Source organism: Glycine soja, chromosome 12 (genome assembly GCF_004193775.1).
Source record: "Glycine soja cultivar W05 chromosome 12, ASM419377v2, whole genome shotgun sequence".
NCBI classification, from domain to species: domain Eukaryota; kingdom Viridiplantae; phylum Streptophyta; class Magnoliopsida; order Fabales; family Fabaceae; genus Glycine; species Glycine soja.
This window is the reverse complement of record NC_041013.1, coordinates 42,958,338-42,981,679: the sequence shown is the minus strand read 5'-3', so window position 1 is coordinate 42,981,679 and position 23,342 is coordinate 42,958,338. Positions and strand designations below refer to the sequence as shown.

General features: G+C 33.0%; 3 protein-coding genes across 3 annotated transcripts; all 3 read right to left on the bottom strand.

Moving 5' to 3' along the window:
* Positions 1-12: 12 nt before the first annotated feature.
* On the bottom strand, positions 13-1,667 carry LOC114380089 (squamosa promoter-binding-like protein 3). The gene is made up of 2 exons (XM_028339017.1): positions 1,148-1,667; positions 13-564 (listed from the first exon to the last, which is right to left on the bottom strand). The coding sequence occupies exons 1-2, from the start codon at positions 1,480-1,482 to the stop codon at positions 336-338; spliced, it is 564 nt and encodes a 187-aa protein (XP_028194818.1). The 5' UTR covers positions 1,483-1,667; the 3' UTR covers positions 13-335.
* A 6,434-nt stretch (positions 1,668-8,101) lies between these two features.
* Positions 8,102-8,817, bottom strand: LOC114378113. The gene is made up of 2 exons (XM_028336659.1): positions 8,674-8,817; positions 8,102-8,571 (listed from the first exon to the last, which is right to left on the bottom strand). The coding sequence occupies exons 1-2, from the start codon at positions 8,770-8,772 to the stop codon at positions 8,320-8,322; spliced, it is 351 nt and encodes a 116-aa protein (XP_028192460.1). The 5' UTR covers positions 8,773-8,817; the 3' UTR covers positions 8,102-8,319.
* Positions 8,818-18,709: 9,892 nt separating this feature from the next.
* LOC114380049 (phytosulfokine receptor 2-like) lies at positions 18,710-23,048 on the bottom strand. Its single transcript, XM_028338958.1, has one exon. It carries the CDS (start codon positions 22,111-22,113, stop codon positions 18,937-18,939), a length of 3,177 nt encoding a protein of 1,058 aa, XP_028194759.1. The 5' UTR covers positions 22,114-23,048; the 3' UTR covers positions 18,710-18,936.
* Between the last annotated feature and the right edge of the window lie 294 nt (positions 23,049-23,342).

Below are 23,342 nucleotides of genomic sequence, written 5' to 3'. Positions count from 1 at the left end.
GAGATACGTGAATTTAGTCAAAGAAGCAATAGATTTTATTCTAATCAAGGGGGCATAGGGGTACACCATTTTAAGGGGGGGGCACAATAGAATACATATATTCCAAGGCACACAGAAACAGAAGAAACTGGCTAAGTAAATATAATATAGAGCTTAAGGGAAATGAACTAGTATTATACATACGACACCACCTTTAGATGTTGGGAGTTTTTCATTCTGGTTTAGATGCTTATTCTCGTAACATAAAGAAAGGGGCCTTTATTATATGCCTTGGCATGTAAACTGTGAAGATCCATTGACAGAAGAGAGGGAGCATGCCGGTGAACACATTGGATTCATCTAATATGGAAGGAGTTGTAGCCAGAATTCTTTGCAATGTTCATCTGAATTCTTCCCCAGACATCAGCATTTCTGCAGTGGCTTTCTGTAGGGTGCTGCCCTTTGCTTCCACTGCATCCTTCATTGCAAGTTTCAGCATTGCTTTTCCGGCGCCGCTCGTTATGTCTGGCCAAGCGTCTCCGGCAGCTTCTTTTAGCTTCATCAAACTCTGCCAGCTCTTGGAACCTGCACAGACTCATCACAGGTTTCTAATAAGGCAAATGCATGGAAGCAGTCCTTTGAAATAGTTGACACTTCTGCTCCTTTATATGGAAAGATAAGGCCCGTTTACTTCTATTTTTATTTTCTGTTTCCACTTTTAATTTACAAAACTGATCACTTTTGTTTTCAATTTTGTTTTCTGTTTTCAAATATTTGTACAGGAAATGGTAAAAAAAACTTGTAAATTAAAAGTGAAAACAGAATATAAAAACAGGAAATGAAAATAGAAGTAAACATACCTAGTGAAAAGGTCTAAGCACTGAAGTTAAATTCTTAATGTGTGTTTCTGATGTATGCATGAAACATTGACAGAACACCAAATTCCTTATGCAGTAATCAAGGCATGTCTTCAATTCTAAGCAGTTTGTTCTTAGTTTGAAATTTGAAGGTTTACTTCAAAAGTAGTACCATGCTTAGTTTCAAAACTATAAACACATGATGGAAAAGCACGATCAACTCTACCATATATGTGATGCAAAATGCCAAAGGCAACACAAATTCACACTAGGAGAAATTGCTTTTGTTTAGATGAGGGATTGATGAGCACCTGCTACATTGCTGGCAAAACCTCTGCCTCAGTCCTGCAACCATCACAGAAGGAGCCTTGGAATGAAGCTCACACACCTTATGGCGGCGATGGTACCTCTTTGCAACAGTCAAATCAGCACCACACATCTCTGCCTGACAAGAAGGTGGAGAAACTCCACTTGACCCTCTTCTCCCACTCCCTCCACCACCTTTCTTCTTCTCATCTTCTGCAAGACCACCCTCACCACCAACCACACTTTCATCCTCCTCTTCTTCATCTTCAACTTCAACTGTGCTGTCTCTCCTCACCTTTTCAATTGACACTTGTATCCTCTCTCTACTCTTGATCTCCATTGTGAGTGGTGGTGACAATGATGATGAAGAAGTAGAAGAAAGTGCTGGAGCAAGAAAACGGTTAGAGCCTTGTCTCTTGGAGCATTGTGAGTGAAAGACGGAGTTTATAGGGAGCCAAAAAGGTGGAGAAAGAAGGGGGAAGAGGTGTGGACCACAGGCTCCATTTTGTTAGTTGTGTTATGCTTAGCATAGGGTGGGGGAAGTAATGCATGGGGATGTGTTTTGTCTTGTAATGATAAGCAAATAAAGCAAAGTTTAAATGTCAATTCTTGGGGTAAGTGGGAAGTGGGGATTAATTTTGCATGAATGTTGTGTTGAAAGTGACAGTGCTGTCAAATAAACTCTAGGTTCCTTTGTGGTGACTAAATGCTTAACTAATGGTGCTCAAGGAGTTACAATTTGGAAGAGGAGGATTTTTTCCCTTTTGTGTGTTGATGTGATTTCTGATACGCAGGTGAAGGACCCATATCACATGCACACCTTCAACAACTGTATTTACAAAAAGATATATGATGATATGACTAATGACTTCATGCAAAATCTGCATGATTAAAAACTGATTCAGGAAGATAGTACCTGCAGGGTTAATTTAGACTTTTCACTTTCTTTCTACTGTATTTCCTTTTTTTTCATTTTTTTCTTTTCACACTTTTTTTTTCACAACCAAACACAATGGAATAGAAATTTTCCAATTGAATCATTGGACTGAAAAATCATGTTAAATCCATTTTAAATGTTAGTTAGTAGTATCACTAAAAACATTTGATTGAGATGCACAGGGCAAGATGTACTTGTGCACTGAATTTTAAATCAAAATCCAGTGAAGTAGTCATAGCAGTTGAGTGAGACATATCATATATTTCATGGAAGCAAAAAGGACAAATGAACAGCAACAAGAAAATCTATCTCTTTAGCTTGAATTGAATTCCACCCAGAAAATATTTTGTTGTGAACCTTGCTTTGGCTTTCACTTTGTCTTTAAGCAAATTTGAGTAGAAAGGAGAAAAGAATTAGATTTATAATGTAATTGGATTAGCTTCATGCTTAAAAATAATCAATTAAATTCATGAGGAAGGTAAAACAATAGATAAACTTCTTATTTTTCATGGTATCACCATGATTTTATGACATAAAATTGATTCTTGTATATTATTCATACTTTTAATGATGTGCGTGTGATTAAACGGTTAATAAAATATTTAGTGCTTGGAGATATGAAATTATGAAAACTGTACTTGCACAACCTCTGGCATAAAATGATGTCATAAACTTTTTGTTTGATAAAAAAATGATGTCATAAATATGGGGGGATAGCATTAGCTGGTAATCTTGACACATGCATTGTTGCAACAGTACTACTGTGGCCACAACAATCATGTGGTTACTTGTACTGACATGACCTAGCACGCTACCACCATGGTTTCACAAGAAGGCAAGATGTCAATCGTACTTGGTACTTTGATGTGAGTTCTCACCATGGATGGCATCTAGTTGTAATGGACAAAAGCAAATGGATTCAGCCATTATAAATGTTAATTATAAAAGATTTTATGGTACAGTCTTCTAATTTTTGGTACAGTAAAATTTGATGTATTTGAATAATAAAGTTATAATTAATCATTTAAATAAATTAACTTATAGGATAAAGATTATTCTTCACTCATAATTTATTTGCATGATATTATTTTTAACTAATGTGAAATTTCTAACGCTTCATTCACGACTATCCATTCTAAAGATAGAAATAACTGCAATTAAAATCACTTTTTAACAAAAGCCTTATGTCAAACTAACCAATAATAGTTGAACCTAATTTGCAGTTGTTTGATTTATTACAAGTTTTATCTAGGCCGTGGGTTATTAGAAAATTATAAACCAAATTACATGTCATTGATAAAAGTAAGAAACGTTATTGCAAAATATAAACTAATAAATGATCAAGAGACTAACATATCATTGATGAAGAGACTAGTAATTGATGCAAAAATATAAATGTAAGAGATTCACTAATAATAATTAACCAAGTTTTTTTAGTAGAGATTAGTCGTCAATAAATTAAACACACCTATTTCTTATTAACAAAATAAGACCAAATAAACTTTATGAAAACTTTTCCGAAAGCCATTATAAATGTTAATTATAAAAGATAAAAGATTAGTTGAAAAAATCCAAGGTATATATATAATTCTTTTATGGTACAGTCTTCTAATTTTTGGTACAGTAAAATTTGATGTATTTAAAGTAGGATGATATTTGAATAATAAAGTTATAATTAATCATTTAAATAAATTAAGTTGTAGGATAAAGATTATTCTTCACTCATAATTTATTTGCATGATATTATTTTTAACTAATGTGAAATATCTAACACTTCATTCACGACTATCCATTCTAACTAAAAGATAAGATAGAAATAACTGCAATTAAAATCACTTTTTAGCAAAAGCCTTATGTCAAACTAACCAATAATAATTGAACCTAATTTGCAGTTGTTTGATTTATTACAAGTTTTATCTAGGCCGTGGGTTATTAGAAAATTATAAACCAAATTACATGTCATTGAAAGAGATTCACTAATAATAATTAACCAAGTTTTTTTTAGTAGAGATTAGTCGTGAATAAATTAAACACACCTATTTCTTATTAACAAAATAAGACCAAATAAACTTTATAAAAACTTTTCCGAAAGCCATCTGTAAAGAAGAATGGAAAATAACAATTTCGCGTTTACCTTGACTTTCTTTCCCCAGTGCTTTTATCTTGGCATTTTAAAGGAAAATCAAGGTAGACTTGCACATATATGTTCTTATAATTACATGTTTTAGTAGGCCCTATGATAATTTTAGATACCCATATATATGTTATGTCATTGAATCCAAATTTGTCTGTGCTGCATCTGTAACTCTCTTGAACCGAATTTTTCAGTTGTGTTATATAGGTAATTGCTCAAAGCATCCCTTCAAGTCACAATGCAATTAGCCATTTTATTCGGTATGTGATCGATGATATATATGTATTTAAGGAGAAAAAATGGCCGCGTCATGACAAATAACATGTCAAAGCTGAAAACTTAATCGATACAAATCAATTTTCATTGGCATAAATGATGCTTGGCCACAAATGTAGAATCATTCATATTATACATCAGCCTGAATATTAATTGCTTGTCTTCTCTTCTGGCCAAGAGAATCAGAATGTCACACTGTAAACATCTTCACCAAAAAATCAGAATGTCCATCACTCTCATGTTGAGTTGGTTTCGGCCTCCTTGCTCTTCTTTTTATTCTTTCTCTATGTTATAATTTTGTTTGGTCATGCACCAAGTCAATATTAAAGCCTAACTAGCCCATTATCCCATAGCTTGGTACACAGGTATATATTCTTTCACGGGAAATAATGTTACTCAAGTCGAATTCAACTATAAGACTGATTATATTGTCTCGATCTAAATATTTAACGTAATTATATATCGAAGATTCAAATTCAAAATTATTGATTAAGCTATCAATTGATTTACATAGTTGATGATCCCATAATTATGTGTTGGTGAATGTCAAATAGTCCTTCTTTTTGTGTCTTTAACAATGTGTGGGACACTTGTGAAGAATTCTATGCGAAAGGATAAAAGTAAGAACTCAGAAGAAATCTTTGTAGAGTGTTGATGAATTGACAAGTACATTAATATGTCTAAGTAGTAAAGTTAAAACAGAAATATGAGTGTCGAATCCATAAAGATTTTGTTTGTACTTAAGTAGATGAATATTTTATTAATAAAAGAAGTTAAAGAAAATTGATTTGAGAAGATTATGAAAAAAATAATAATCTAAATTGACAGAAAATTAAATCAAACAAAATAAGAAATTAAATAAGAATTTAAATTAATTAGTTAAAGACAAAAAAGATAAAAAAAAATCCAATATTATTATAGAAGGAAATTCAGAAGATTAGAATGTTAAGAACTTAGCCTGTCAGAGTTGCTCTTTGATGTAATATTAATAATTTTTCTATATTTATAATTATTCAAATTTACACTTGCATCTACTAGTATATTCTAACTTTGGTCCCCCACAAGAAAGAGCCTAATTTATCTATTTTCTCTCTCAAATCCCTTTGTAGAACTAAAATAATAAATTGCATTAAGAATAGAGGTGTATAACAGACTAAACAAATATCAACTTATCCGTAGTGATGACTTTAATTAGATATTTGTTCCCAGTTCTATTAGACAATAATGTTTCCCAACATTACCTCTAAAACTTACCATGCAAATGGGTGATCAAGGCACAAGTAATAATATTAAGCACAAGAAAAGATAATGCAAATGTAATATTCACAAATAGATAAGAAGAAAAACTACATTAAGAGTAGTTGACTATCAAGTTCTCAACAAATGGAGTTTAACCTCTCATTGTCATCGAAGCTTTACAATTGGAAGAGGGAAATATTTAATAAAGAGGGAAAAGATAAGAAAAGGAATGGAAGGAACAAGTGACTCCCAATGTTTGCTTCTCCTTCTTCTCATTTTTGCCCTCTGTAAGAAATTGTATTCTCTTAAAATTTGTGTTTTTTTTCCTTCTTCTCTCTTGCACTAAGCTCTCGACTTTACTTTCCTGAATTAACATGTTTTCCTTAATTAATCATGTTTTTTTAACTGTTTTCAATTATTTTGTTTAACTTTATTAGTCCTGATTTTCTTAATTAGCTTGTTTTTCTTAATTATTCTTGTCTTCTTAACTTATCATGCTTTTTTAGGTTTTATTTTACTCGCTAAGTATAATAAATTAATTAAATAATGTTAATTTAACAATTATTTGCTCAAAATATTTTTATAAATTTTTATATAATTTAACCCCAAAATATACTCTAATTAATCGTTATCATAAAAATATTCTTGCTTGTCTTTGTAAAGAAGGGATAGTGCAGACACACAGCTTGCATTGACATTAATTACACGTCATCATATGATTCAAGAAGCTTGGAATCTGTTGTCGGTCCCAAGATCTTGGTAACCCATGATGAATAAAGGCATAAAATAAAAATCTTGTTTTCACGGCTCACTTTTTGTAGCAAAGATATGATGAAGTGTTGGAAGTTACCTTGTGTCTTCTTCATAGATACAGAAAAACCAGCCATTGGCTCTTTGCATACTTGCTTTTATCTTATCAATGCTTTGTCGATTTTGCCTTTATACGAGGATTTATGGGAAAGAAACCGACAGCGGTATCTGATTCAGTTGTTTATTCAAACATGGTTCGATAATGTTGTGACAATTGACTAGTTTCTCTTTGCATCATACATGCTATTATGCTATGAGTTGAGTTGAGTTTCACCATCTGTTTACCCTCTCTTTCGATTTGACTGGCAATTTAGTTTTATACAAGTTCAAATTAAGAGCTAGCTTCAGCTTGTTAAATTCATAAATTGTGATAAAAATGATAATGAGATTCATAAAAGTAGCAGTTGACTCTGATTTAATATTTATGAAACACTTCAAAACATTATTGTCCGAAAATGTAACTAATGACTTTGGAATTTAACATAATAGGCTAAAATATATTTTAATTCTTAAAAGTAGGTTATTTTAATTATCTTTTATTTTATTTTTTAAAATATTTTTTAGTTCTCTGTGAACTAAAAATATACCGGCATTTATTAAATATAGAGATTATAAATTAATAAAATGAAAGTTAAATAAATAAACTCACCTAATTTCAGATATTGTAAGCTTTCATCATTTTAATTTAAATTAAGTTTTGAGATCGAAAACTCATGTATTATATTTAAAATTTATGAAATGATTATTTAGGTACCAATAATTACAAAATAAAATTCATACTGCAAAGTTGGATAAACGTACTTATACATTTATTAAGATTGGTGAATGTACGAATTTAAATAAATAATTTTGTCCAGACTGAATTGACTCATGCCAGTCGCTACTTTTTATGTTTTTTGGTATATAACAAACCGAATACATACATGATAATTCAAGTTTTATTAGGAAATGAGATGAGATGGTAAAGTGTATATGCTTTATTTATTTCAGTACACTAGTCTAAGAAATACTGTGATATTGATTGATAAGGGCCTATTTGAAAAAATATATATTTATATAAATAACTATAAGAATATCTTATCTTTTTTATTTTGTAAATTTTTTATTTATATATTTTATACAAATAATTAAAAACAGAAAATAAAATATAAATATTTTATAATTATTTAAAAAAAAACTATGTTTTCACCTTTTTATAAAAAAACAAAATAAATTTTTATTTTTATTCAAAAAATTGAAAAATAACTGGTACCTGAACAATAATAACTATATTTAATGGTCGCTATTAATTATATTAAGAATAATCCATGAAAGAGAATATTAAGTCATCCGAAATGTCTATATAATAGCATCAGAGCAATAGAAAATAATATTTTTAGTATCATTTAAAATATAATAAATAACAATTAATTTTTCAAATAAACACCCCCAAACTTTATTTCCCCATGACTTATCATAAACTATAATTTAGTTGTGGCTGATAATTACATTAAGAAGAATTTATCATCCAAAGTGTCTATCTATAGTATATAGTAGCATCAGAATAAAATTTGACAATGAAGCTGTGTTTTTAGTGGTGAGTTTGCTTTAAACAACACAAGATGATTCAAATGGCATTATACAATATATGGCTTCCTATGTTCATAGATCATAGACAACAAAATGAGCAGAACATTAACTTCAGTATTCCTTTTCTTCAATCTTTTATAAGTCATAATATATTGAAGTCACAACAAGAAAAATCATAGGATGACCCCTAATCAATTCCCATAAACTCCCATTCAATTATAACTATCATGGCCATCTCCAAGCTGGCCCCCCAAATCTTCAGTACATCTGTACTCAACTGTGTCCACAACATTGGTATCAGCCTCAACCATGGTTGTTGTTGTCTCTGTCACCAACTTTGTAGTCTTCTTTGCTGCATCCAAAGCTGTGCCCACAGTCTCCTTAGCCCTTTCTCCCACATTCTCCAAAACCTCTGTTGCCTTCACTGCCCCTTGTGCTGCTGCTCCTACAATTGAATCACCACCCTGAAGAAAAAAGGGTACATAAATATTAATTAGGAAATCCAAATTAACCAAAAACCTAAAGATGTGCATATGTGCAATTAATTAATAACTAGGGTTATATACTTGAGTATGCACATGAGCATTTGCATTTTTAGTACTAGTTGAGTGGAGGTGTTTGACCAAATTTTTGTGTGACATAACTAGGGAAATTCTATTTGCCATTTTTCTGTGACTATGTAATAGTAACACTACTCTCTTGTAATTGTCTTGAAAGGATAAATTAGGACCTTGGGGAGGTTATATAAGAAAGAGTAGAGACAAGGGAAGGAACAAAAAGAGTGAGGGTGTGTGACACGCGGTGGAAGTAACGCTGTGTGCTGAGCATGACTCATGAAAATTAGATTAGCAACTCAACACGTGTAGTGTGCTATTTGCATGACACGTGTCAAGACCTTCATCGGTGGAAATGAATTGAAAGGAGGAGACAAGAACAAATGGGACAACTCTTTCTTTTGGCCGACACATCTTCCCAAAATAAAGGGATTTATACGCTGAATCTTATGATTAGAACTACAAGAGGTTTTTCTCTTTTTCTTTGCAAGACAACATTGGAATTTTTGTACAATGATTGCACGTGATCTGCACATGCTATTGACTTGTGAGTTACATTATGGTCGTATCTACAAGGAAAATTTCCTCCTCACGTTGAATTGTACCTGGATTTTCTTTAGAACTTTTTAACTTTTGCATCTTTTTGACAAAATTACACAAATTATTTAATAGGTTTAAAGACTTAAGATCAATGTGTATTTTAAATTAGATTAGGAATCTTTATTTACTCTCATTTTAGAAAATAATTTCATTTTAAAACATTTTATTTATAATGATTTGAGTGTATGACACCGGACCCTGGGAATAACTTGTGCAAAATTAATTGCAGAATGTAAACAAAATTAAGCCGGGTCAAGTCAACCTCATATTTTTTTTGGGAATTAATACTCTCACCCTCAATTTTGCTATTTACACCCCCATGTGCTTTGAAAAAAATATATTTCCAAAATACCCTTTTAATGGAAATACATTTTCATTATATAAATTATACAACGGAAAGTTATTTAAGTTTCTTTATAAAAGATAAACATATTTTCGTTTTATATTTTTCACACTCCCTCTTAACCAACTGAAATATGTTTCCATTTTGTTAATTTTTACAAGAAAGAGCTAGTCACCACCAACAACCAAGAACAATAAAAGGAGTTTCAATTATATTTGCAACGGTCTAAAAAAGGAGAAAGATTAACTTGCAAAAGACTCACTTTTTTGGAGTAGCAAAACTCATGATTATACTAGAGAAAAGAGAAGTCATGAACCAGTGATAATAATGAGTACCAACGGCCACAATTTCAAATTTAAATTGTGTGCAAGTTGGTCCAATTAAGGAAGAAGGAAGAACTAATTGTGTTGATGGAGACAACTCGCAACAAATCTCCTTGGCCTCCAAGCCTCTCAAGAAAAAGGAGCAATGATCCTCTCCAAAGCTCAAATTAAGGAGGATGAAGTGCAGCTAGAGTTCATTGTTATGAAGAAAAATAGGATAAAGATGTTATGGATCAAAAGTTGCATTGTACATATACATCATTTGCTTCTGATACTAATCTTCCTTAGCCTAGAATTTCTTGGACTTTAGAGCGAAACCTTTTTAGCCATAGAATGTTTGTAAGCATCTTCTCAGGGGGGAGCTTACTAATGAGTTTTCCGTGAAAGGTGTATTAGGCACTTCTCCCTAAGCAGAACCCATTTATGATAAGGAAACTTAAGAGAACAAATTAGGGGATTGGTTTTTCTAAAGGTTGTGAGTGGGCAAAACAAGGTGTTATGTAAGTCAAGTAGTAGTTGCTACTTTGGGTGTGAAGCCTGGATAGGCTTTTAAAAATAATACTTAAGTATAGTCTACAAAGGCTTAGAGAATATTAATGGTGAAGCCTAAATAAGATTTTAGAAAGAATACTTAAGTGAAAGCCTGGAGAGGCTCTTTGAAAGAATGCTCAGAAAGAGCTTGTAGAGGCTAGCTTCAGGAAAGAAATAATACCACAATTGGTGCTTATGTTAATGAAAATCCTATAGGTGTATGGACTGGACATAGCCCAAGGTTGTGGGAAAACCGATATAAAATTTGTGTGTGCTTTATCTTTCTTTACTAATTCTGATTTGTTACTTTTATATTTTCTGTTACAAAACATACTTTACAATGCTAATCATAAAAACGACAAATTATATTTTCTGTATGGAAAACTTTTATATTTGACCATGCCTTCTTCATCTTTAAGGGTGATGAGCCTCCTAAGTCTCACCATAAATCTTTGCTTCCTTCAGAGGAAGGAAATTCTTCAACCCCTGTAAAGGTTCCAAAAGTTATTTCTGGTAAAGGTTGAAAACATTAAACAGACATTACTAAGTTTGATAAGGGCAAAGGTAAAAAAGTAAAGAAGAAAAGGAAAGGTGAGTTTCCTCTAATTACCCTTCTTGGATTTTCTTAGGTATTAGAGAAGTGATAACTGCCTTGTATGCTTATATATCTTGGCATTTATCTTAAATTTTCGTGACTTAAAAATTTGTTTTAATCACTTTTATGTTAATCTAGCTATAAATTAGGACTAGGTTTAGTGTTTTTAACCTTTTAGAAGATTTTGGAAGATTAACATTTGGAAGTTCAAGCCAAACATCTTCGGAAGCATATTTTGAAAGCCAAAAGCCAACATTTTTCATTTTTCTTGTTGAGGTTGGCTTAAGAATGTAGAAAAATGCCTTTTGTTTGTTGTCAACTTGAGGCTGGGCATGAGAAAGCTAAAGTTGAACGTGAGAAATTTAATGTTGGGCATGGGAGTGCTGAAGTGGCATTAGTGAAGCTAAAACAAAGGGATAAAAAGCCAAATGAAGGGGATTTCATTAGTTTTGGTTTAGAGAGCTATCTAGGGCATCGTGAGGGGCTAGGAAGCTCTCACTTGTTTTCTATGGCTTTCCTACCAACTCTCATCATTTTGTGCATCATTTTCTCTTAATTTTTTGCATCTTCTTGTTCTTCTTTTAGTTATGTAGTTAAGTTAACCCTTGTTGGAACTGATGTAGTTGAACCCATCTTCATGTCTACATTGTAGTTATTAATCTATGTTCATTTTTTATTATTAAGTGCTCTATTTTATACATTAATGCTTGCTTTAACTTGATCACCCATTTGCTTGATTTTAAGGTTTGAATAGTCATTGGAAAATGTATTTAAACTTAAAAATGAAAAAGAACATCTAATGAGTTTTGTGTCTAGGGATGGAAAAAAACTTGTTAGTCATTTTTAACTTTTTTTCTTAATGCATGTTACTTGGCTAAACTAATTCAATGAATTGATAGTTTAGTCAAGGGACTTGGCTTTTTCCATCCAAGGAATTGGATTTGAGTATTTTGTGAGTTGATGATAATAAATGAACCTTAAACTAGATGATTGACCTTTGTATACATGATGAGATGGTTTGGTGAAGTCAATCCCAAAACTTCTATCCATTGTTGTCTTATTTATTTTTACCACATTTCAAGTGTTCTTAAAAATTACCAAAAAGAGTTTTTTGTTATTTTGCTTTTTAATTTCCTGTTTATTTAAGTTCTTGCTTTTTACATTTTCACAATCAAATTAAAATTGTTGTTCTGATAGCCATAGTTAGTGAATGTTGTTATTTTGACGAGTATTACATGAGTCCCTATGGATATGATACTTGGACTACTATTTTATACTATTTATACAATTTAGTACACTTGCCAAGAAGTTCACAGGGAGGTCGACACCTATTGTTCTTGGTTGTTAAATTGGGATTGAATTACTCAATTAAAAAACTCGGTGGCATTAACGACCTCTAATCACACAAATAATGTTATTGATGATGAACCATGTACCTCCTCCGAATTTGTCTTCCAAAGAGCCCCCTGGTAAGTTTGAATTTACCTATGTGTACAAGTGTCTATTTTCAAAACTCAAACTAACACTCTCTTTCACTACTTTTGAGTACAACATGCTCATCATACTTAACCTAGCCCATAGACAACTTCACCTTGACAATTGGGCGTTCATATGCGCCTTCAAAATTTTAGGCAACTATTTGAACATTATTCCAACTCCCAACAAGTTTATGTACTTTTACCAACTTAAGCTCAACTTAGGAACCAAGAGTGGTTGAATTTCATTGAATGGTACCAAAACTAAAGCATATTTACTTTGTATAACCAATATTGGAAAAGATTCAAGCCTTACTTATTTCGTTGTATAAACCCAAATTTAATGGTATCTTTTAGTGAGTTTTCATGTCAATTTAATGCATTTTGACATATTTTTATTAACAAAACTCATGAATTGATGTAAGTTTGTGAAGGACAACTGCTTCAAAGGCTTCGTGTGGAAAGAGTTGAAAATTATGCATTTTTAGAGGTATTTAGGCATTACTAAGAAAACCACAGCCATGGTGGATTTTGTACAATTGTGGTCATCTCCAAACTATGACGATTCAAAGGAGTTATTTTATGAGTTAGATGACAAAGAAAAATTCCCCTTTTATTGGGAATAGTTTCCTATTAAATTTAATTTTCATCTACATCAAGTGTTATCCCAATCAGATCTTGACAATAACTTTTTGTCTAAACTTCAATGTCCAGTTATTAAAAACACCTTAGAACTTCTAGTTGTTTTGAATCCTTACAAGCTTATTGATGGTGAATATTGTTGCTCAATATACAGTTTATGCATTTTTTGTTTAACTTTGTTACTTGCTTAACTTCAATTTTCTTGTTATGTAGAGATTATGGGCGACTTCGACTACAAAAATCTTTGAGCTAAAGTAGGTACTGCAAAAGATGAAGATCCTTTGGCGAACCTTTCTCGACCTACAAATGAAACGAAAATCGCTCAAATGATAAACAAAATCGACCAAGGAAGCATTAAGGTACCTACCGAAAATGAATCAAGAGTGAAGTTAATTGCAAAATGTGACCAAGCTATGGAGAATAATGATATAGCTCACCAGGATGTTGTCCAACGGTATGATCAAAATATTCAAATTACTGAATGATATAGCTCATCGGGGTGTTTTCATTCAAAATGATCAAAATATTCAAGATGATCATAAAGAAACTCAAATAGATTGGTATTGAATGATTATATTCAAGTGCAACCCTCTCACCTCTTTGAATAGTTTCTTCTATTATGCCACCAAAACAAAAAGAAAAGGCTAAATTGTAATTTTTCTTCCCCTATAATTTTAAATTCGCAATTTTGATCGAGTTGTTTTTAAATCAAAACATTTAGTGTTTCTATTTTTCTGAATAAATAATTTGGATCCTTCCATCACTTGACAATCCAAAGTCAAACATTGACTTTAATGTAAAATATTAGTGTTAATGTGACACTTATGTAGGCTGTTGACATAACTCTTATGTGACAAGGTGTTAAATAAAGTAAAAAATAAAAGAATTTTAACAAGAGGTAAACTCATGACCTCTTATTCAAAGATAAGGTAATAAATCACTAAAACACTTGTTTTTTTTAGTTAGTTTCATAAACACCGTTTTATACATATCATTAGTTAAGAATTATTAATATTTTTTAATTATAATTTATAAATTAAAAAAGATTTAATATATAAATCTTTTAAATTTTATTTTATATCATTTTATATATGTTTTTATTTTAAATAATTTACATATTTTTATTTAAACTTTACAAATTTATACTTAAGTTTCATAGTAAATATATAAATTACTTATATAAATTGTGTACATTTATTTTTATATATAAATAAATCTAGTTTTATTTTAATTAGAAAAGTAATAAATTTTTAATTTTTTAGATTATTTAAATTTATGTAATTTGTATAAATTATATAAAATATTTTTTAAAATAATCTATATATTAGCTTATATTTTTCTAAAAATTATGATAAATAAGAACAAATATTTGTTAATTTCTATTAAAATAAAATTTTATAATAAAATAAATATATGTAAAATTAAATATTATCACAGCAGGTCTTCTTGTTTCTCTTCATCCATATCCTCCCTCTTCATCGCCCCATTTTCACTACTTCCTTTTGCCACTGCATTACTACCCTGCAACATTTAATTTTCAACTCCCCATGATAATTTATATCATATTAATCATATGATATTCACACTCATTTACACGTTAAAAAAAGTAATTCTTAACATATGTTATTGTGTATATTGAGTTAATGATAAGTGTTAACAACATACTTTAAAACATTCATTTTAAAACACTTTTTATGGTTTATTGAAGATTTGTTTGAAATTATAAAATGAGAAAAATACAAATTAAATAAGAAGTAAAATCTACACAAGCTTATAATAAAAATGTTCAAAAGAATATATCTATAAATATGTTGTTGCAAAGCATTTCTCTTTCAATTAATATATAGTAAAAATTTGTATCAAGAGAGGAGAGGGATATATACTTCGGCACGTTCATAAGCAGTGGATAAAGAAGCCGTGGAAAGGGGAGGAGAAACGTAAAAGGGAATCGATTTGGAGACCCCAAGGATTGTTTTCTTGGTTAACAACATTTGTAACCTTGGTGCTGCTCATTTGCTATATCTCTTCTTCTAGTAAATAGCTACCTCACTTTTATTGTTAGCATTGATATATATTAGGATTATTAATCGGTGAAGGCAGCATTTGAGAGTTTTTGAGTAACACGATGAAAGAGTTTTGGATGGACACGTTCGTGACATGTGTCATTCAGCATTTGCTGAGTAAGAACTAAAACAAATGCATGTATCTTCTGTAGTTCTATTTGACAGGTTATTTTGTACCATCTTCTACTTTTATTTATTTCGATCTTGAAAATATTGTTTATTTTATTTTATTTTTATCTTGAAGTCATCACAAGATTGTGATGACATCAATTGCATATATTTCTGATTTTTCTCAATTTTGATAGTCGCAAAAGAGTTGTAATATAAAACCAAACAATAATACAAATAGAATTTAGATAAGAATGAATTTGTCTAGACATTCTAGGCGCAAGAACTACTTATGATGTAAGAGGCACTCGTGATGTTTTTAATTTAAGCATTGTTTTTTGTTGGGCTCAAATATATAAATAATTAGTGTAAGTTTTGGTAGCTGTTGTTTCCATGTGATTTGAGGAGGCCTAGAAAATGGGAAGTCCCCAATTTAGTCCACTAAGTTACTATTGGGACTACGTGGGGTTCTATCTTTGCTATCTCAGCTTAAATAATGTTTGGGGTGATTCAATTTACATTTTTCTTTTCTTTTTTGCACTTTGAATTCCTATTTTTTATATTTTGAAAATTAGATATCTAAATGTAAAAAATAAGTCAAAACTAATTTTGGAAATAAGAGAAGATGTGAAGAGAGAAGAATGGCAATAGAATTACCCTAATGTTTGACTATGTGCTCATTTCGGCCGGTCAAAAGCCTTGTCTATACGTGCCATTTGTTGGATACTAGAATCGTTTCTCTAGTCGTGGAAAGTATTTTGAGAGTTATAGGATCAGACCATTCCTTTTGCAGAGGCTAGTCTCTTAAATAAATATCAGCATCTCGAAGAATTAATCTTTAATTTCCTTCATGTTAAGAGATATTTTAGTTCACCCGAAAATGTATTACATCATTATCTTTTCTTATTTTTAGGTCAATACAATTAGTTCTACAAAAAGTATCTAATAATTTACTCTCGATTTTTATAAACCTAAAACTCTATGCAAATTCTACCCAAAACTCCTATTCGATATAAGCTTTAAACATGAAAAAGGGAAGGAGAGCCAAAGTTGGGTATCCAGGTCCATGGCTATCCTCATGCTAATTATTGTGGGGTCCCAGGAATTTTTGTCTATCTTGTACCCTTGTGTTCTTACTTTTTTATCCACTATTTTCTCCTATGCCTCTCTATTTTCAACTACACATCAAATCAGAGGAGAACATTTCCTTATTACTTGGCCTCATTTTGTAGTTGAAAATTTCAATTTAAAATGGGAACGTATTGCTTCTACTTTCATAGATAATGACTTGACCAACATCATTTCTACTTTTTTATGTCTGAAGTACCATATTAATATACAAGGCATTATTAGTCACCATACGCGGAAGAGACATTGCTTGGATATGTTTATAACCACCCATTTTGTATTAGGTGAGTTCACAATGGAGAGAGTTCTCAGCTGCCCAAAAAGCTACAGCATATATTTAAATGTGTTATTGCAACTTTGTGGTTGGTTTCATGGGATTTTAGATTAATCAAAACTTTTTTGTCAATATAGAATTTCGAGCAACCATAGAAAAGTTTCGTCCATTTCCTATAGAAAAGCCACTTTTGAGTGTTGGTGTTCCGCAGCCAGCTCCTGCCAATTAAAGTAATGGAATCATATGAGAGGGGTTTCAACATGGAAAAGACAGTCCCCTGTATTATAGATGGCAGTGGAATTTCACATCAATGCTATGATGGGGTTTATTTCTTCAACCAATTGATGAATTCCTTGGTGCATGTTCCACTCATCTTGTTATGGCCATGATGATGCCCCGCGTTTTCAGTTGTTTTGTCCATCCTCCATTAAACAAACCACTAAGAAATGTTATTCTCTTTTTGATTGAAGGGATAATCCCGTCACCAATTTCGTTAGAAGAAAGTAGTCAATGTTTTTTTCTCCCATCAAAACCCTCCTTCACTTGAAAATTCAAGTCGAGCAACCATAGTTGTAAAACTCAATTAACCGGTTGAATTGGTCCAACCAAAACTTGGTGACCTACTTAGACTGGTTCTATTATTGGATTAATCACACAATTGATCTAATCAAACCTAACCAGTTAAGTGTCGGATCTCGGTTGGACCAGTCTGATCCGACCGATTTTACAAAAAAATAAAAAATAATAAAAATGAACCACATCTATGACATCGTTTTGATATCTCATTATTATCAATTGTTATTTTGGATTTTGGAGTATGGATGAACTTTTCTCACTCAAATAATATTAGTTATATTCTTATATATAATAGATACATATATAATTTTAAATTTTTAATATATATCGGATCAAATCGGACTAATTACTGATCCACCAGTTGGACTACTGATTAACTGACTCACTACCTCGACCGAATCAATGATTGGGCCCGGTTTCACACCTATGCTAGCAACTCGTTTTCAGTCATTATTTTCCATAAGAAAAATAGCATAGTTTGGAAAACAAGGTATCATGCAAATATTATTTCCTGATCTAGTCACTGAATAGATTTTTGCTACTGGATAGTCTTTGATTTTGCAATGAAAAAGAGCAAGGAATTTACTTGCTATAGGTAGAAAAGATTCTTATATCTACATTATCCTGCAGCGGATTTTGGGAAGGCATAAGCCAGTCACATAGAAGAAACAAGTATGACATGAATACTAGACAAAAGTGAGTTGAAGAGGCATAAACACCAAAATGAGTTAATGAAATGAACTTCTACTGCAGAGGTTGTTTGTTATAACCCAGCATTAGAAGATAAAAATCTCAACAAGCACCACAAAATTTGCTATATATTCATGGCTGGTTACAAAATGGAATAGATAGTTCAAGAAAACTAGATTACTAAAACAATATAGTAATTTATTCAGGCAAGACTTTTATCTTGCTAACTAATGCCACAAATGTGCCTCCGCAAGAGTGGCTGTCTGAGACAATTTGCTAGGCTTCTATTGATTTATTTTTCCTTGTTGAAATAAGGATTAAGGAAACACCTGAATTTAGTGAGTCAATTAAGTTTGCAATATGTTGTAGAGACTATACAAGTTATACTACTTGGAATCAACTCTTGTTAAGAAAAAGAAATAGTGCATGCATGCTTTTTAGGAACAAGCATAAACCACAAATATTAGCCACACAAAGTGAATCTTACCAACAATCAGGAATAGACAAAAATATCCAAAACTGAGTGATTTAGACCAGGTAAAGAAGTCAGCCTGAGAAGAAAAGACACCTAATTTGGAAGTATTAGAAATTTTGTCATAACTTGCCATGCATCACATGCACATGCAGGGGCACAGTGAACAAGTCCGACTAAGACATAACATTAAAATCACTAACAATTGGCCACAAATTATCAACAGGAAAAAAAGAAAAATACTCATACTGTTTATTGCAAAACGATCTCATTGCCAAAATTATCATTTATACATATTACACCTATCAGTATTAATGAACTAAGGGACTAAAAAACGAAATAAGGACTACTGTATCAATAACATTCCACCTTCATACAACAAACTTGCTTTACAACTTTTTAGTCAATGATACACCAACCAAAACCCAAATATCAGGGCAGGAATGCAACTAAGATCACTGTTGAGAACCAGCAAATCTTACACTATCAAGCCATGAAACAACTACTTCAATAGAAGGTCTCTGCCTAGGATCTTGGTTTAGGCATTTACAAGCAATGGCAAGCACCTCCAATAGCTGTTTCTCATGATCCTTATGCCAAATTGCTGGATCAAAAATTTCCTGCTCCTTATTCTCGGATTTCATCTGATACACCCAAGACATCAGATTCCTGCAGTTTTTCCCCTTGATGACTTCCACAGGCCTTCTACCAGTAAGAAGCTCAAGAAGAACAACGCCAAAACTATAAACATCACCCCTAAAGGTTGCTGTCAGTGTCTGACTATATTCTGGAGGAATGTATCCTAAAGTTCCTACCAAGTCTGTTGTGACATGAGTGTCATATGGTTGAAGTAGCCTCGAGAGACCAAAATCAGCCAAATGAGCTTCAAACTTGTCATCCAAAAGTATGTTGCTAGATTTAACATCTCGATGCACTATGAATGGTTCACACCCCTTATGCAAGTAAGCTAATCCACGAGCAGCGCCTTGTGCAATCTTGAGTCTAGAATCCCATTTGAGAGCTGAACTTTCATCGACACACTCATGTAGCCAATAATCCAAGCTTCCATTCTCCAAGTATGAGTATATTAGCAATCTTTCATTGCCATGCCGACAATAACCTTTCAGAGAAACAAGGTTCTTGTGTTGAGCTCTTGAGAGGGCTTCTACTTCAGCTTGGAATTCACGTTCCATCTGGCCACAGTCCCCTGAAAGTCTCTTGATTGCTGCTTTTGTGCCATTTGGAAGATATGCCTTGTAGACAAGACCAAACCCACCACAACCAATAATATTTGCCTGGTTGAAATTGTTTGTGGATTTTAACAAATCTGCAACTGTAAGATCCTTGCAATCTGAATTCTGAAAAAGCACCAACTTTGAGGAAACAAGTGCTTCGGATGACCTGTGTGGCCTGCTATTGAGTTCCTCATCAAAGTTATCCATAGACTTATCATCATTCCTCTTTGACAACCTTAGCAGAATAATTGCAAGAAGCAGTGCAAGCCCAATCCCTATACTGATTGTAATGCCAAGGACATTGCTTCTACCACGTTTTTTGGAAGAACCAGAAGAATTGTTGGGACTTGTATTGTTGACAATTTTGCAAGGAGAATCAATTTCCCTACAAAGCCCCTGGTTGCCCTCGAAACTTGAACTAGGGAAGCTTAAAAACTGCCCTCCAGTTGGAATTGGTCCATCTAAGTGATTATGTGCCACACTGAACTTTGACAAGAATGTGAGGTTGTTAAATGATGGAGGAATTTCTCCAGAAAGATCATTATAAGACAAATCTAATGATTCCAAGTTCTCCATCTCTGAAATTGTGCTAGGAATGGTACCAGTGATGTTGTTCCTGCTTAAATCCAAGGCATGCAGTGCTTTCAATTGACCAATTTCAGGCCATATATTTCCACTCAATATGTTATTGCTCAAGAGAATTGAAGGAGGGAAACTTGAGGCCTGGTTATATTGCAGTCCACTTACACTTGTGTTTCTCTTAACAAAGAGAGGAATGAATGCAAAAGCAGCAAGATTTTCTCTATTACAGTTTGCACACATGAGGCCCTTCAACTCTGTCAGACCTATTGGTATTTCTCCTGTGAGAGAATTATTTGAGAAATCCAAATAGAACAAGCTGTCCATCTGACCAATCCAAGAAGGAACACTACCATTCAAATGGTTCCAAGACAAATCAAGAACTGCCAACTTCCTGCAATTGAATAACCAAGAAGGAATATGGCCTTTAAGACCACAATTCCCAAGTGCTAAAATCATAAGACTCTCAAATCCTACGGTCACACTTTCTGAAATTTCCTCACCATGGAAATTCTTAGAGAGGATAAGGGTGGTGAGATTTTTGCACTGCTGCAGAACAGACACTGCCCCAGATAAGTTCTCAATGCTGTTGTTTGAGAAGGATACAAACAAAAGTGAAGTGAGGTTGGCATAGTTTTCAGGGACAGAACCAGTTAAACCATTCCTAGCAAGGCTTAAAACTTTCAATTCTCGGCAATAGGACAGGGAAGTTGGAAGGGGTCCAATGAAATGATTAGTAGCAAGGTCAAGTGTTTGAAGATTAGACAAGCCAGTGAAATTAAGACCAATTGGCCCTGACAAGGAATTATTTCTAAGATCAAGCACCCTAAGCTTAGAGCATAAAGCCAAGGTGGAAGGCAAGGGTCCAGAAAATGAATTGGCATGTGCTTGTAATTCTTCTAGCTGCAAAAGGTTCCCAAACACATTTGGGAATTCCCCAGAAAACCTGTTCCCAGAAACCACCAAAGTTTTTAGGTTAGAGAGCTTACTTAGATGCTTGGTTAACTGGCCAGATAAATTGTTGGCACAGACTGTGAGTTCCTCCAAGGCTGACATTGAATACAAGGAATCTGGAAGAGAGCCAGCAAATGCATTGGAATCCAAATGCAGCCTTTGGAGAGAAGTGGCGCAGTTGTCCAAGCCTTCAAGACCACCATCAAAATGATTTACAGACAAATCAAGGGTGTGAAGATCCTTGGGGGCCCTGCAAATTTGTGAACTGAATCTGCCAGTGAATGAATTGTTACTCACATTGAGAGCAAGGAGATGAGGGAATTCCCCAAAAGGGAAGAGAGCTCCAGTAAGTAAATTGCTAGAAATATTCAACACTTCAATGGATTGCAAACCAGAAAGAGCTCCAGCAGCAGGTCCAGACAGCATGTTATGGCTCACATCAAGATACTTCAACAGCTTCAATTTGGAGAACTCCACAGGCAAAACACCCTTAAGATGATTGAATGAAAGATTCAGCAAATTGAGCTGATCTAGCTGTGCCAAAGAGGGTGAAATTGTACCATTGAGACCCATTTCGGGAAGGATCAACTTGGTCACTCTACTAGCCACTGTTCCACCAGCAGCACCAGTCACATTAGCACAAACAACTCCAAGCCAATTGCAGCAGACAGTGTCATTGGACCATGCTGTGATGATAGAGCCACTTGTAAGGTTGCCAGCAAACTCCTTCAGAGCTGATAAATCATGAGGGTCACAAGATAGGGCTTGATTATTATTATTATTAAGCCCTAGTGACAAGCAAAGTAAGCAAGCCAAGAAACACCACTGCAAAAGTGTCACTGAGAAACATCTTAACAGCACCATTGCTGGAACCAAACTGATATACTCAGCTCAGAATCATGCATGAACACAGCAGAAGCTAATAGTATCACTGAACTTGAGAAGAAGAACCACAACTGAAGTAAATTAAGTAACTTTTTGTCACAGCTGCAAGACTTTCAACCCTCAAACTGCAGCAAACAACAACTTGCACCTTGCAAGTGAAAAGCCCCATTTTCAAGGAAAAGATATGGTTCACCAATCCCCACCAGAACCAAATCCCAAGAACAAGAGAGATATGAGACAGTGGGAGAGCCCCTACTCAATCTGAAAGCAGATTCAGAAACACCACCCTTGAAGAAAGAGATAAGATGCCCAAATGAAGATAATTATATCCCAATTCCCCAAACACCAAAGAAAGTAGAACAGGGACCATATGGCAACAGCTTGCGGACGAAGCAATCAACAGTGACCATTAAAAAATGAAAGTGAGAAAACAATCAACAAAACAAGTAGAGGGTGTGAGATCCCTCAGTCCCCACCTGAAATGTAAGATCTTTGACCCCAAAAACAAAAACCCTTCACCTCAAACTCAACTCAACACACACCATTTAACATGAAAAAAAAAAATCCCACGGGATCTCTCAGGAATCACAACACAACACCCCTCCAAAGACAAAACCTTTTGCACAAAAGTGAAATCTTTGTTTGCTTGGTGCAGCAGAAACAAGAAAGGTTTGAAATTTATGCTTAAAGGTGATCTGAAGAAGCAGTACAAAGAAAAGGGAAGCTAGCAACAGTGCCCTGAGAACCTAATCTCAACAAACTTTCATCAAACGGGCCCCCTTCAGCTTCCAAACCAAAACCTTTGTTTATTATTTTTTTTTTTATAATTCCTCTTCCAAAGATTTTAATTTTTTCTTTTTTCTGTCAAAGGGTAATAACTGTCAGCTCTCTCAGATTTTCAAACCTAAACAGTGATAGATAGAATCTAGAGGAAGACAAGGATAGCAGATATCTCAAATCAAGGAACCATGATGTAGGAGAGATGTGTAGTAATGGTAATAATGGACAGAAAAGGAAAGTTCTCTCTCTTTACCCAGAATCTAAATATTTATTATAAGAAATAAATAACCTCCTTTAACTTATTTTTATTATTAATATTAATTAATAGCATTTAATATATATCAATTTTCAATTTAATAAACAATTTAAGTCCAGGAAGTATTTAATGATACAATAATAAAGTATATTAAAAATATCTCTCGTAAGAA